This window comes from Gadus chalcogrammus, chromosome 19, assembly GCF_026213295.1.
Source record: "Gadus chalcogrammus isolate NIFS_2021 chromosome 19, NIFS_Gcha_1.0, whole genome shotgun sequence".
Lineage (NCBI taxonomy): Eukaryota > Metazoa > Chordata > Actinopteri > Gadiformes > Gadidae > Gadus > Gadus chalcogrammus.
The window spans coordinates 17,882,069-17,895,579 of NC_079430.1; the positions used below are offsets into that span (position 1 = coordinate 17,882,069).

The window sequence follows — 13,511 nt, forward strand, 5'->3', positions numbered from 1 at the left end:
AAAGTTAGGCTGACTGTTGACAAACACCAACAGTACGAACGGCGCCTACCGATTAAAGCTAAAGCTGACGCTAAACCGACTTTCATTCATGGTGGGATGGTTCTGTTAGTTGAATCACATGGCTCCTTCATGGACAACAGATGGGAAATCGAGTTAGTGTTCTGATTTACAATCAAATCCAGCATGGACAGGTCTGGATCAGTAGAGCTGGTGATGGAGAAGGAGGAGGAGGAGGAGGAGGAGGAGGAGGAGGAGGAGGAGGAGAAGGAGGAGGGAGAGAAGATGGAGGAGAAGGAGGAGGAGCAGGAGGAAGAGGAGGAGGAGGAGGATGAAGAGGATGAAATACCTGCAAGGGCCTTGGCGCTTGAAATGGACATTTCTGCCAGCCCAGCTTTCCAGTGTTTGGATGAGGTAGGAGAGGCAATTACATTCTAAATGGAGAATTATCTGCGGTAATAGAGCGTTTAATCAAAGAGAGAGAGAGAGAGAGCTGTGTCTCAATGAATTACAAGTTTGTGTTGAATTGTCTAATTCCTTGAATGCCAGGTCATGGTGGTTTTTGAGCTTTTTTATGTACCAGTAATCACACAGCCATACACTCACACACATGCACACACACACACACACACACACACACACACACACACACACACACACACACACACACACACACACACACACACACACACACACACACACACACACACACACACACACACACACACACACACACACACAAAACAGGTATACAGATACACAAACACGTGGTTGAAACTTTATTGTCGTTTTGATATAAAAGGTAACAGCATGTTGTTTTTTTGGCATGATAGATTTTGGCAAGATGAGTGATAAAAAAGCTTGACAATGTACAAACATAAAGCTCTTAATTTGCAGGCATTAATATTCATGAAGGATCCAAAAACATATTGTGGGTCACATTGTCGTACATCAACAGTCCACTTCTCCTTGTTTGACCCTAAAAATAGAAAAGCTATACGCACCCAAAGTAAAATAAATACTGTACACATGTAGAATAGATAAACCCTATTTATTCTCTGGCCTATTAAGTAATGCTTTATCATACGTGAACACAAGGTGGCAGTATAGTGTTAGTATTATATGTGTTGCCTCATTTTCGTAACAAAAAACCCTGACATTGAGCTAAGTTTTTAGTAGAAAGGAGCGCATTCAAATTTTCATGGCTCTTGTAAAATAAATCTGCATAATCAAAACCAATTAATCCAAAGGATTGGCATATAACCAACAGCTATTTTCTTGTAAAATGGTGAAAGTAGGTTACCAGATCTCTGACGAAATTACAAAGTGGTTTCCTCTGTAATGTGGACTCATACTAAAGACATGCCTTATTAAAGTTAACATTCAATGTCTATTTTAATGACGTAGCCAATCGTGCTAGATGTTTGAGTCACTAAAGTTTGTATTTAATGCCACTGCTGGCAATTTAAATATATTTACGATAGAAAAAAGACATATCATGAAGATTCAAGTTCACTGTAGAGAAAACACTCCCTAATTATTTTCTGTGCCAGTTTGACGGAGCACAGATGAAAAGTTTCCTCGCTTCAGTGCAACACAATCTGCTGTGCCTTACGACCAGCTCTGCGATAATACCCAAATGTTCAGGATAGATGCTATCATTGTTTCATAGTATTCAAAAAGAGTGAGTGATACCAAAAAAATGAAATCTCAAACATGGTGCGATGATTCAGCGTATTTTTAAGTAAGAATAGCTATTTTTTGGGACATGTCCAGAGCATGGAATAAATGTAAGTTATGGTTTGTCTTTGACATTTTTGAAGGATTTTAAATGGTTGTCTGGACATTCTTGAGCACCTCTCTGAACGGTGGGGATAATAGCCCAGCTCAATGGATCTCAACACTTCACAGAGTGCTTCGTGAGATATATCACAACGTTTTATCAATCGACCAAACCTTCCGTCATTCCTGCTTTCTTGAGCCTGTTATAACTTTTATGAGCTGCAAAAAAAGAAGGCTTAACCTTAAAACAAGACACTAAGTCAACACTTTGCAACCACAAGAGCCATCTCCATCAATACCAAACATCGACTGCCTATTTGACATCAAATATAAATGCGGGCCGAAGTAAACAATATTATATATTCTCCCAAAAGGACAGCTTTAGCAAATTCATCACAGGCGGAGAATCTTGAAATAGCTTTTACCATTTTGGTATTCATATCTGATTCTTATCCAAAGCCCTTAGACCAGGCTTAAAGCATCGAGCCATGGGAACGAGAGAGCAAAGCAAATGTCATCGAAATAGTGAAACAAACGCACAGATTGTAAGCCTACAAATCACTATCTCACCATGACCTTCCTTCTGACTATCGGTGTCTTTGAAATTATAAGCTTTTACGCTGTGCATTTATTTGTCTATTGATCCTTTGTCGTTCATGGACTTGGTTACATTCGTTGTATTAATTGTTTTGCTCAATTACGTTTTCACATATGCTTCCATTCTGGCTCCAGACTGCTCCATTGTGGGTCACTTGTTTTTAATCTGTGTATTACACATATGCATGTATAGATGCGTGGACTGTATATATATACATAATTCGCAGAATGTCTATTGGTCCATCAGTGCCTACTTTAATTCATTATTTGTGTCCGCCCGTGATAAGTCGTCTCATCCGTCCGTCCAGGTTTGGGGGTCTGCCTTTCCCCACAGCCTTCCCCCCCCCTACCCCCCCCAGTGTCTCTTCATCCGCACATCCGCCTCCGGGGCTCTAGGGGGCGTAGTTCTTGGGCCGGATCATCATCTTCACCGTCTTGAAGGCCTGCCTGTAATTGGTGGGGTAGTACTCCGTGGACATGTTGTGCCAGGTGCCCCAGAAGATGCCGTTGCGCACGCCCTTGTAGTGCTTGTGGTAGTACTTGCCGTTGAGGTTGGCCGACATGCAGGCGTCGAACCACCAGCCCGAGCTGTAGTAGGCGCCGCAGTTGCCGGAGGGGTACATGTCGTTGTCGCGGTCGGGCGTGGTGAAGAACTTTTGGTCGTGATTGAACTGCTTGTTAAACATGAGGGCGTTCCCTGCCGTGCCGCTGAAATGGTAAACGGTCGACAGTAAGATGTTTAGTTTTTATTTCAAAAGGCGGCCTGTTCCTTTGAGTCACGGTAAATGCCGTTTTGGCTCTGCGTTTCGGAGCGCAGTAAAACTGCAAATATGCCCAAGGACGAATACAGATTCGAACAGTAAGTCAGTCGATGACAACACTGTTTTAGGTTTGGGGATTATATTGTTTACGGGCTAGCCCTTTGACAGAGAAAATGCTGCATGACGTTTCTCTACTCTGCGTCTCAAATACGACAAATTGTTAATTCCGACAACGAACGACAAATTGCAACAACGAACGACAAAGTACAAAGAATTTGACCCCCTTGTCGGGGAACTCGACCGGTACTACAAGAAATGACGCACCTGTATCCGCTAATCGAGAGGCGGTAGCGCAGGAACTCGTTGGCCACGTAGAACTGGTCAAACTTGGCATACTCCCGCACCCCCTCAAAGTCCTCCAGCTCGATGCGCAGGATCATGTCTTTGGCCTTGGTCAGCAGGTGGATGTGGTCGTTGCCCAGCCAGAACTCTCCACTGTACCATAGAGGGGAGGAGGAGGAGGAGAAAGAGGAGGAGGAGAGGGTGGTGATATATATATAATGTATATAAGGAAACCAAAATGAACTGAAAGATGGAGCATCGCATTGCCTGACTCGATAAGCAATCGGACACGGTTAGCTGCTGAGACGATGAGGTGGAGGAGAGGAAAAGGAGAATAGGAAGAGGAAAGGAAGAGGAGGAGGAGGGAGCAGAGGAGGAGGAGGGTATAAAAGATGAAGCAGTGAAGGAAGAGCAGAGCAAGACGAAACGAGGGGAACAAGAAAAGTGTTTTGCCAATGAGTTTTTGCTATAATATATCTCCACACTGTCAGCGGGGCCGTGGACTTGATCTTCATTTTTTATTTTTTTCTCCCAGATGGAATCCATACAAACAGCAGCACAGAGGAAAATTGAAAAATAGGGATAATTTCTGTCTCCGAAATGTGTGTATCGCCAGAGAGAATATGGCCCCGAAACCTGTGTGCGCAGAGATTGTCGATACGAAGGCGGGTGCCCACGATAACTAAAGCAAACCCTGTGCCCTTTCCTTCTCTCCTCTTCTGGCATTTGAGCAAAAAGAATCAATTCACACAGGCAGCGGTGAACCTTGGTTCACCAAAACACATGGATTTACACAGTTTCTAGGACGGCACTCAGCGTTTAACGAGCAACTAATAACTCAATAATATCCTCCATTTGTGAGCCGGTGCTAATATTAAAGTGTGAAGACAAGATTAGGAATAAAACCATTTTCGAGAGAGCAGGGGATTTGGCAGGAGCTTCTTAATGTTTTAATGATGCGACCCTGCAGAGGTTATTCTGCCTAAGCACCCTCCAAAAAGTTCAATTGGAAGGGAAATATTGCTTTGTCATTACAGTGTCCATTGAATTTACATTAACAATTTTCTCAATGAACAATGTATACTGTCAATACAGTATTTACCGCTTTTAAGTCTTCAAACACACTCATGATCAAACCAAACAGACAAGACAAGATATATCTTTTAAATAATATGACACATTGGATCCCCATACTGGGACCCCATACTGGGACCCACTTACTAAACATAAATCACAATCTGAAAAACCCTGCCTCCCTATGCAGGGAGCATACTTAAGTCAGTGAAAAATGTTTCTTGCTGAGAGAGAAGTTGTTTGAAGACAAACTTGTATTAAACCCAATGTGGTTTCGGTTTGATCACTGAAACCAGTGGGGTCTCCATGGAGACAGGAAATCAGAACTCACATTTCAGAAATGGTTAAAAGAAAGCGTGCGAGAAGTGCCAAAAAAGACATGCGGCAAGACTCCTAGGGATAGTTTATCTCCGTAATCACTAGCTCTCCCAACCCCGGCGAATTTATTTTCCCGCCAAAAGTACGCTACCCCGCGCACACGGTACGTACCGGAGGTTTCCGAAGCCCTTCTTGTACTCGAGCCAGGTGCGGTTGAAGCTGACGGAGCCGTTGAGCCTCTGCTGGATGACGGTCCAACCGCTGCCGTACGACTCCATGTCGCAGAAAACCTCGAAGGTGCCGTTCCTCGCCTCTGGGGTGACGCGGTACACGCCGTTCTTCCTCTCTTCCAGGACGTTGTACTCCGAGCAGTCCCTGGGCGCCAGGATGACTGCTTTGGACAAACGGCACAATCGCATTGGTTTACTCAGTGCCGCTCTTTGAACGCATTACATTTAGTCATTAAGGGTGCATGTTTTTTTTTTATTATTGTTCTCAGCTCGCTTGGTAAAGTGCTTTGGATTAAAAAAAAAGCGAGAGTGTGCTAAATTACTAAAATGTGCTGTCAATGTTTTATCCGGAGTGCCTTGCAAGTGAGGTTGAGAGCAATCAAAGCATACAATCGAAATTGGAGTCACTACAAAAAAAAATGAAAAAGAAAGTGCTGCATTGACCAAGTTTGTAAAAACATTGTGGTGCAGCGTGACAGGGTCCATCGGACCACGTTAGCAGAATGCTTAACGTAGTCTTCTATCATAGTCCAATCATTGTAGCAGGAAATAAAAGAGCCAGAGGGCTGGGGACTTGAGAAGGGGTCGAGTAGACTTTTCCTTTTAAGTTTTCAGCAAAAAAAAAGATGTTCCTTTTCAACATGAGTCCTGTAAGCATAAAGGCAAAAGCCATTGTTGTTTATCGAACACATCATTCTAGTAATTCCCTCCAGTCTAAGCGCTATGGATTTCGCTGGGGCATCTACTTGATAAAATGATTTCTCTGCAGACTACAGACTACGCTATGTGTAGTTCAGCAAGCATAAAATTACAATGTTTGTATCTATTGAACGAGCTCGTTCATTGATCCCACGCCCCTGCAGAAAGTAGTTTCTCATTTTCCGCGCCCTTCAATAAACTTGTGTAATCAAGAAGCCGCTGGCGAAAAGAATATAAAAAACTAAACGAGAAGTTTAAAAAAAGAAGAATCAGCTTTCCATCCGACGATGAAAAGTGTTAACCGAAACCGAACGGAGAGGTAGTTCACCCCAGGATGTAAGCTGATGAGCATTACACTTCTGTCACACCCCGAGCCATTCAGAACTCCCCCGCAACTCTAAAGGCATTCACGCAGACATCCATTGCAATTTTTATGGAGATCTTTTTCCAGTCCTGACATCCACGCAAAGCAACCCCTTTCTTCCTTCCACCAATCAGCACTCCTGTCTGCCTGTCTTCCCCCCCCCCCCCCCCCCCCTGGCAGCAAACCGCATGCCGCCGTGCGGATAGAACGACAAAACCCGAAACGCTACAGGGTCCTTAAGCCTGGCGTTACTCCCCCGGAAAAAAATGAAAGGGGACTCAAAATGGGATTATAGAAAAAGGTCTTGCTTGCTCTGACACTCCTCAGAAAACCTTCTGAGGGACTGTTTCGAAACCTTCCAACTAAATCAGTCTGACACAGTGATGCTGAGTACTGGGCAGACACCGCCCCCCCCTCTGGGACATTAGACAAGGGGATTGACTCGGGCTGGGACCAGAGATCTTGGGACCCTGGGAGCGGTTCTACCCCGTCGGTTGCTGAGTCGCTTACGACTCGCGATAAGATCGTCAGGGTTAGCGAGTGGCACCTAGGTATTCAGCCCCCTTTGTCTCAACGTGGTCGCGATTGGAGGAGGATTTCAATCCTAATCAAACCTAATAACGCCCTAGCAACAATATCAAGGTCAAGTTGCAAAGACGACTCGGGCTGCTAAAAGCTGGGGAAACTTCATGTTATCGGTGGGTTCGTCCTACCTTCTATCCCGCTACAGCAATGCAAATAGATGGTAGAAGATGGATGATGCTATTTTAGAGTACGGAAATTAAAAAAAGGACAACCCCTTCAATACCTACTATGGCTCGTAGCTGTGACATTGAGCGATTAAATGAAAACAACAAAAGGAAGCAGGGAAAGCCGTTGGGCATTCAGTCATGCCCCTCTTTGACGCTAACCTAATGAGCCTTCCTCATAGCCCCACCGCCCCCTTGAGTGCACACTGTACATTCTGTCGCCTGTCCTCTTTTCCTGTCGCTTCACATCACCGTAACCAGCCCCAATTGCCATCAGCGTCCCTCCAGATGAGAGAGAGCTGGTGCCGGTCGCTGCCTGCCTGCCCGTGACCTAAATAACAGCGAATAAAGTCAACAACTTTGAGACCGACTCGAATATCTGACTCGCAAATATTTATACCGCGGTTGAGTGTCTGGCGAAGGCATAGAGGGTCGGATAATACTTTGTTCGCTGGACTCAATTTACTGATCTCCTGAATTCTTGTCCTCTTTGGCGTTGTTGCCTTGAAGTTCGGGCTTCCCCGTTGATAGGTCGATTAAGTTGATTTTAGCGAGAGATGGCAGTTTGTCAAAGTTTTCTTTACATATAGGATTTGAGTTTGGCAGCTGGGCTAACGGACTTTGGCTTTGAGAAGCATCGCAGACTGATAACAGTTGTGCGTGGAGAAAGATAAGGGAAGTGAGTTTCCAGCACCAGCACTTTACATGTTCTATCATTCTCACATTACGTCTGGTAATAGCCCAGACACAGAAAACACCTGGAGCCATAAAAGCGGCCAAATGTGTTTCCCAAGTGAGTGTAATGGAATTTGTTTTGGGGGGGAAAAAACTATTTTCATCTTAAGGCAACACCTTTACCCCTGTTCATCGCTAATGTAATGGTGCTGAACGCCAGCATGTATTGCTTTTCATTCAAACCTTAAGGCCAAATTAATTTCCCTTAACTTCTGCTGCCCTGAAAATGGACTTCTTCGCCCGGAGCGAAGTTGTATATCGGCAGAGGGAAGGCGATCAATATCATGACCACAGGGCACCCTGAAGAGTTCAAAGAAGCTATGCCTTTTCAAATACTTTTTTAGTTGTTTTGTGTCGTGGCCCTGATTGCCCCTCTGTAACCTGGGAGAAAGAAAGGTGTACTCCAAAATTCAGTTTTAACTTTACGCGGCTGTCAGTCTGTCCTTTTGTCTGTCTGTCTATCTGGCAGCTTGTCCTCTCCTGGACTCTTTCCAAGCCTGTCTCCTAAGATGTACCCTAGTCTGTGCCCAAGGCAGTGTCCTAGGCTGTCTCCTACGCTAGCCTTGTCCTGAGGCAAATTGTGACAGAATGGTGCCTCAACGTGGGCCCAGCGCTGATCAATTTCTGTGTAGAAAAATATGTCCCACGCACCTTGTGCTAACGGGCGAGTTACGACGAGAGAGAGAGAGAGAGAGAGAGAGAGAGAGAGAGAGAGAGAGAGAGAGAGAGAGAGAGAGAGAGAGAGAGAGAGAGAGAGAGAGAGAGCTGTTTCACGCTGGAATGAGTCCTCACAAGAACAGAAAGGGAGGGAGGGAGGGAGAGAGACTGGAGAGAGAGAGAAAGAGATAATGAAATGCTGACACACAGTGAGCGAGAGAGAGCGGGAGAGAGGGAGAGAGAAAGAGAGAGAGGTAAAGGTAGAAGAATGGGAGTGGAGAGCGTGAAGAGCAGTGTGAAGGAGAGCAAAACAACGTCACGGCAGAGAGAGCATCCCATAAAATGCAGAAAAGCTGAGAGAGAGAGAGAGAGAGAGAGGGGGGTTGGAGATGAGAAACAACCTAAGAGAGAGAAATAAATAAAGAGAAGATGAGTGTCTATACTGGGTGTAAATAGAGATCGAGGCTCATATAAAGGATGAAAATACACAAAGAATCATGAATCAGAATGAGGGGGGGGGGGGGGGGGGGGGGGGGGAGTCCAGTCAAAGCTGGAATCCCCTTCACACTCCCTGTCTCCGCTAATCTACTTAGAAGTGAAAGCCTGCTGCCTGACGCTCATAACAGTGTCTTTTGGGTATTTTCTTTCCCAAAAAAAAAAAAAAGTACAAGAAGTCCAAGTCCTGCACCTAGGCTGATTCTGTTTCAATTCAGAGAGCGTGGGCGCCAGTCTCCCTACGATTCCCTTTCAACCCCTAGCCAAGCCCCCCCGCAGCCCCCTCAAAGTCTGCCCGACGTTTGCTTTGAGTTCCAGAAAAAGGGGGAACGCTTTGAATTTATGACGGAATGAGTTTTCAGCAGCACCTCCTCGACCCTCACCGCCCCCCCCCCCCCCCCCCCCCCATTCCCGGCTGATACATTTAATCCTTGACTCCTGTGCCCAAGGTCCACCCTGCGGTGGATGTTTCTCTTTCCGTTTCACGGTTGGGTAGGTCGTCCCTCCATCACACACACCGTCCGCGCCGTCAACAACGTTGACGTGAGGCCACCAGGCAAACAGCGAGATAACAGGAGACCCGTTTTATCACTCTCCATCCCGTTCTCTCCCTTTCCCCTCCCTTTTTCCCCCCGCGTCTGAGTCAGCGACTCCACGAAGGAGCGTTCTGGAATGTTCTGGACACTTGAGGTAGTTGCGCAAGGAGGAAATTAGAACATTTGACCCTCCATCACAAACGTGTGCGCGGATCACTGCCTCTACACTCTGAGCTCATCACCAAAAAATGTTTGTCCTGCCCTACCCAGACCTTTATTTTTGGGTGTGTTTTTTTGTTTGTATTCTGTGGCTGCGCTGGTCTGCCGGAGACGCCCTAGACATTGCATTACAGCAAATCGTTCCTGCAATTGATGGGGAGGTGGAAAGCCAGGGATTTTGAGGAGGTAAGGTGGTGGCGGAGGTGCTGCAGATGAAGATGCAGACCACGCCGCTATCCCCTCTGGGTTCAGCATCTGAGCTGGCAGCCACTGCACCTCCATTACCATCCTAATTGTCCTGGTGTGTGTGTGTGTGTGTGTGTGTGTGTGTGTGTGTGTGTGTGTGTGTGTGTGTGTGTGTGTGTGTGTGTGTGTTTGTGTGTGTGTGTGTTTGTGTGTGTGTGTGTGTGTGTGTGTGTGTGTGTGTGTGTGTGTGTGTGTGCGTGTGTGTGCGTGTGTGTTTTTGTGTGTGTGTGTGTGTGTGTGTTGGTCTGTGTGTGTGTGTGTGCGTGTGTGTGTGTGTGTGTGTGTTTGTGTGTGTGTTTTTTTGTGTGTGTGTGTGTGTTTGGGTGTGTGTGTGTGTGTGTGTGTGTGTGTGTGTTTGTGTGTTTGTGTGTGTGTGAATCACATCAGTGCCAACATATCGAATGGGTGTTTAATAAATGCCCTAATCGTGCAACCTCCCCCCCCCCAACCACACACACACACACACAAACACACACACACACACACACACACACATACACACACGCACATACCCACACACACAAACACTGCACCTAACGACGTTGGTTCTTAAATATCAATGCAAAAGCCACGCTCTGTCAAAACTTAAATCAATTGGAGGAGCTTGGTAAGGATGGGCTCAGCCACAGGGGAAACACACTGTACGACTACCTATCAGGAAACAAGTCAGCCATTGAAGGCAACTCGGTCGTTAGTCTGAGAGATTGGTCCCCTATGTCATCTATAGCTGCGAGAACCCTGTGCATTTAAATGCAATGGTGGTTTTCATTGTGAAGTAGCTCATCCGTTTTTTGAATAATGGAGTTCCATTCCGTCTATGAAGGGGCATGGAAAATTGGCCAATCAAACAAGAGACCAAAGGCATTAAGGTTTTTCTCTGAAACGTAGGCCTAATTATTTCAAACACATCCGAAACAGAAAAAAGCCAACAAACATTAGCAGTTTGGATGCTTTACGCAAATTGTTTGGGCGTAGTTTTACTTGACTTAGGTCTAAAGGATTAACGGTTTCCCAAAACGATAATCGAAATTGTCTTTCCTTTTTAATTAATCTTCAAATCTATAATCTACCCCTCTCCCTCTCCGCCTCCCGGTTCCTCGTCTCCGTGATTTCTTCCGCCACAGAGAGATTTGTAACAATCAGGACACTCGAATCAGCAATCAGCCATCCTCATCCCCATCCCCAACGTGTTTCCGACCTGCTTCCCCTCCCTTTGCACCACTGCTCATGGCCATCGTTGTTTTTAAAGGTGACAGATTATACCACCAGGCGTGAGTGTGATTAGCCATTACAAGCCGTTTTGAGGATCTGCCTCTTCTGACATCACAAGTGGGCGTGTCCACCTAGATGTAATGACGGATAGATGAGCGACATTTGTGACAGTCCACTGGGTTAGCTCGTAGACTGATCTATCACGCACACATCTAGGTCGACACGCCCACTTGTGATGTCAGGATTTTCCAAACGGCTTGTAACGGCTTATCAACCCACACACCCGGTGGTGTAATATGGGCCCTTTAGATTTGGGGGCTGGATCAGAACTTACACTGCGGGCTGCCCTGCACCGCACACTGGGTTGTGCAGGTGGAGCTGAGCTTGTTGACCATGCCGGTGATGTTCTCCACCCTGTGGTCCATCATGGCCTTGACGTTGTCCATGTTGAGCAGGTTCAGGCCCTCCATTCGCCCTTGCAGGGCGTAGATCTGGCTGCGAGCGATACGCAGGCTGGCCGTCATCCGTTTCAGTTTGACCTGCGTCCGAAAGAAATAGAGGAAGATCGGGAAAAATTTCAGAAATCATATTTGACTTCTAAAATTGGTAAGTTGAACTCTATGGGTTGCACACACTAGCCGCTAGATGAGAAGAAAAGGCCTGATGTGTTGAAAGCATTTGCTCGCTGAGATTGCTGCCATATTGGACTTTGTTGGGTTTAAGTGTCCAATTTGCATTCCGGTGCAGTGATTCAGGCTGAGCAGAATCATTTGAATAATTTGTTATTTAAATGAATGAATAAAAGGATCCTCCACTCAGTGTTGAGCATAACTGAATATTAGCATTTTCCTTTATTTGTTTAATTCATTGGATTATTGTGTGTGTGTGTGTGTGTGTGTGTGTGTGTGTGTGTGTGTGTGTGTGTGTGTGTGTGTGTGTGTGTGTGTGTGTGTGTGTGTGTGTGTGTGTGTGTGTGTGTGTGTGTGTTTGCGTGTGTATGTGTGCGTGTAGTTGTGTGTGTGTGTGTGTGTGTGTGTGTATGTGGCCGTGTGCGTGTAGTCATGTGTGTATGAGTTTGTGTGTGTCTAAATGGCCATGTGCGTGTAAGTGTGTGTGTGTGCGTGTAAGTGTCTGTGTGCTTGTGTTTAGTGAACCAGTGACCACTGGAATGTGGATGAAGAAATCAAAGTTCAACTTTAACAAGGATATCCTGAGTGTGTTGAAACGGCAGTCATTAAATTAAGTAAATAATTCCTTATCAGATGAAATGTTTACAGCCCAAATATTTACATATTTGATGGATTCATTCCAAGTCCCTTAGCTTATGCCAAAATGTAAAAAGAAATAAAAAGCTGAACATTTTACTCACAGAAGGGAACATCAAATCCCAATTCTATCACACCACAGACTAAAACATTACACTGTCAGTATTAGCCTCATTCAGTCAAACACACATGGCAGTTTCAAGGGATAAGGCAGAGCACCACAAAGCCTCTACCGTCTAAGTAAACCCTACCATGACATCCGCAGCCTCCAACACCCCCACACGCCCCACAACACACGCAGCCCAAACAGTCCCCTAAACATGAGCTCACCTGCATCTCAATCATGTTCCCGGAGGCCTGCGCCGCGTCTTTCCCTGCGGTGGAACCGTCCCCGCCCCCCGCCGTCCCGTCCGCGCCGCCGTCCCCCGCGTCCTCCCTGCTGGTCCCGGCCTGGCGCTCCTGGGGGTCCCAGCCCGGTCTCCGTCCCGTCCCGTCCCCCGCGACCTCCCCGCTGTCCCCGCGGCCGGCTCCGCCGGGACGTCCCTGATCGGCTTGCTGCTGCCGCTGCTTCTCTCCGACGGCCCCCTTCGCCCCCGATGACGAGGACGCCGCTCCTCCGGCGCCACCCCTGCACCCCTGGCAGCTGCTCTTCAGCTTGCCCACCGTCTCCTTCAGGCTCTGCAGCTCCTTCACCGTCCTCTCAAGCATCCGGAACTGCTTGGGCAGCTGGATGGTGAGCGGGGGCAGCGTGAGCTGGTAGGGGCAGCCCTCCTCGTCCCCGTCGCCCCCGGACCCCGAGCACTGGCCCACGGGGCGAAGCCTCAGGGGACAGGACCCCCCTCCGCCTCCGCCCCCCCCTCCCCCTCCCCCTGCGCCGTGGGCGCTGGTGGCCGGAGGGGGGGTCCGCAGCTCGCTGGTGTCCCACCTCTTTGGGGCGTCCAGGACCACGGCCGCCGCCGCCGCCGCCAGCGCGTAGAGCAGTCCCACGCGAGCCCACAGCGATACGCTCCCCATTTCTGTTCCCGTTACCGCGCTCCCGCTCGCGCTGGAAAACGAACGCTGAGTGAGTGTGTGTGTGTGTGTGTGTGTGTGTGTATGAAGAGTCCAAAAAAAGACTTGCAGCCACCTCCGCTATCGACTCAGAAAGCCCTCTTCCAAAACCGTCCGTGCGTCTGTGTGTGTGTGTGAGAGAGAGAGAGAGAGAGCGAGAGAGAGCGAGAGCGAGAGTAAGTC

General features: G+C 47.3%; 1 protein-coding gene across 1 annotated transcript; it reads right to left on the reverse strand.

The window, feature by feature from the left end:
- Positions 1-756: 756 nt before the first annotated feature.
- On the reverse strand, positions 757-13,292 carry fgl2a (fibrinogen-like 2a). The gene is made up of 5 exons (XM_056579049.1): positions 12,609-13,292; positions 11,348-11,552; positions 5,043-5,265; positions 3,462-3,632; positions 757-3,084 (listed from the first exon to the last, which is right to left on the reverse strand). The coding sequence occupies exons 1-5, from the start codon at positions 13,290-13,292 to the stop codon at positions 2,769-2,771; spliced, it is 1,599 nt and encodes a 532-aa protein (XP_056435024.1). The 3' UTR covers positions 757-2,768.
- Between the last annotated feature and the right edge of the window lie 219 nt (positions 13,293-13,511).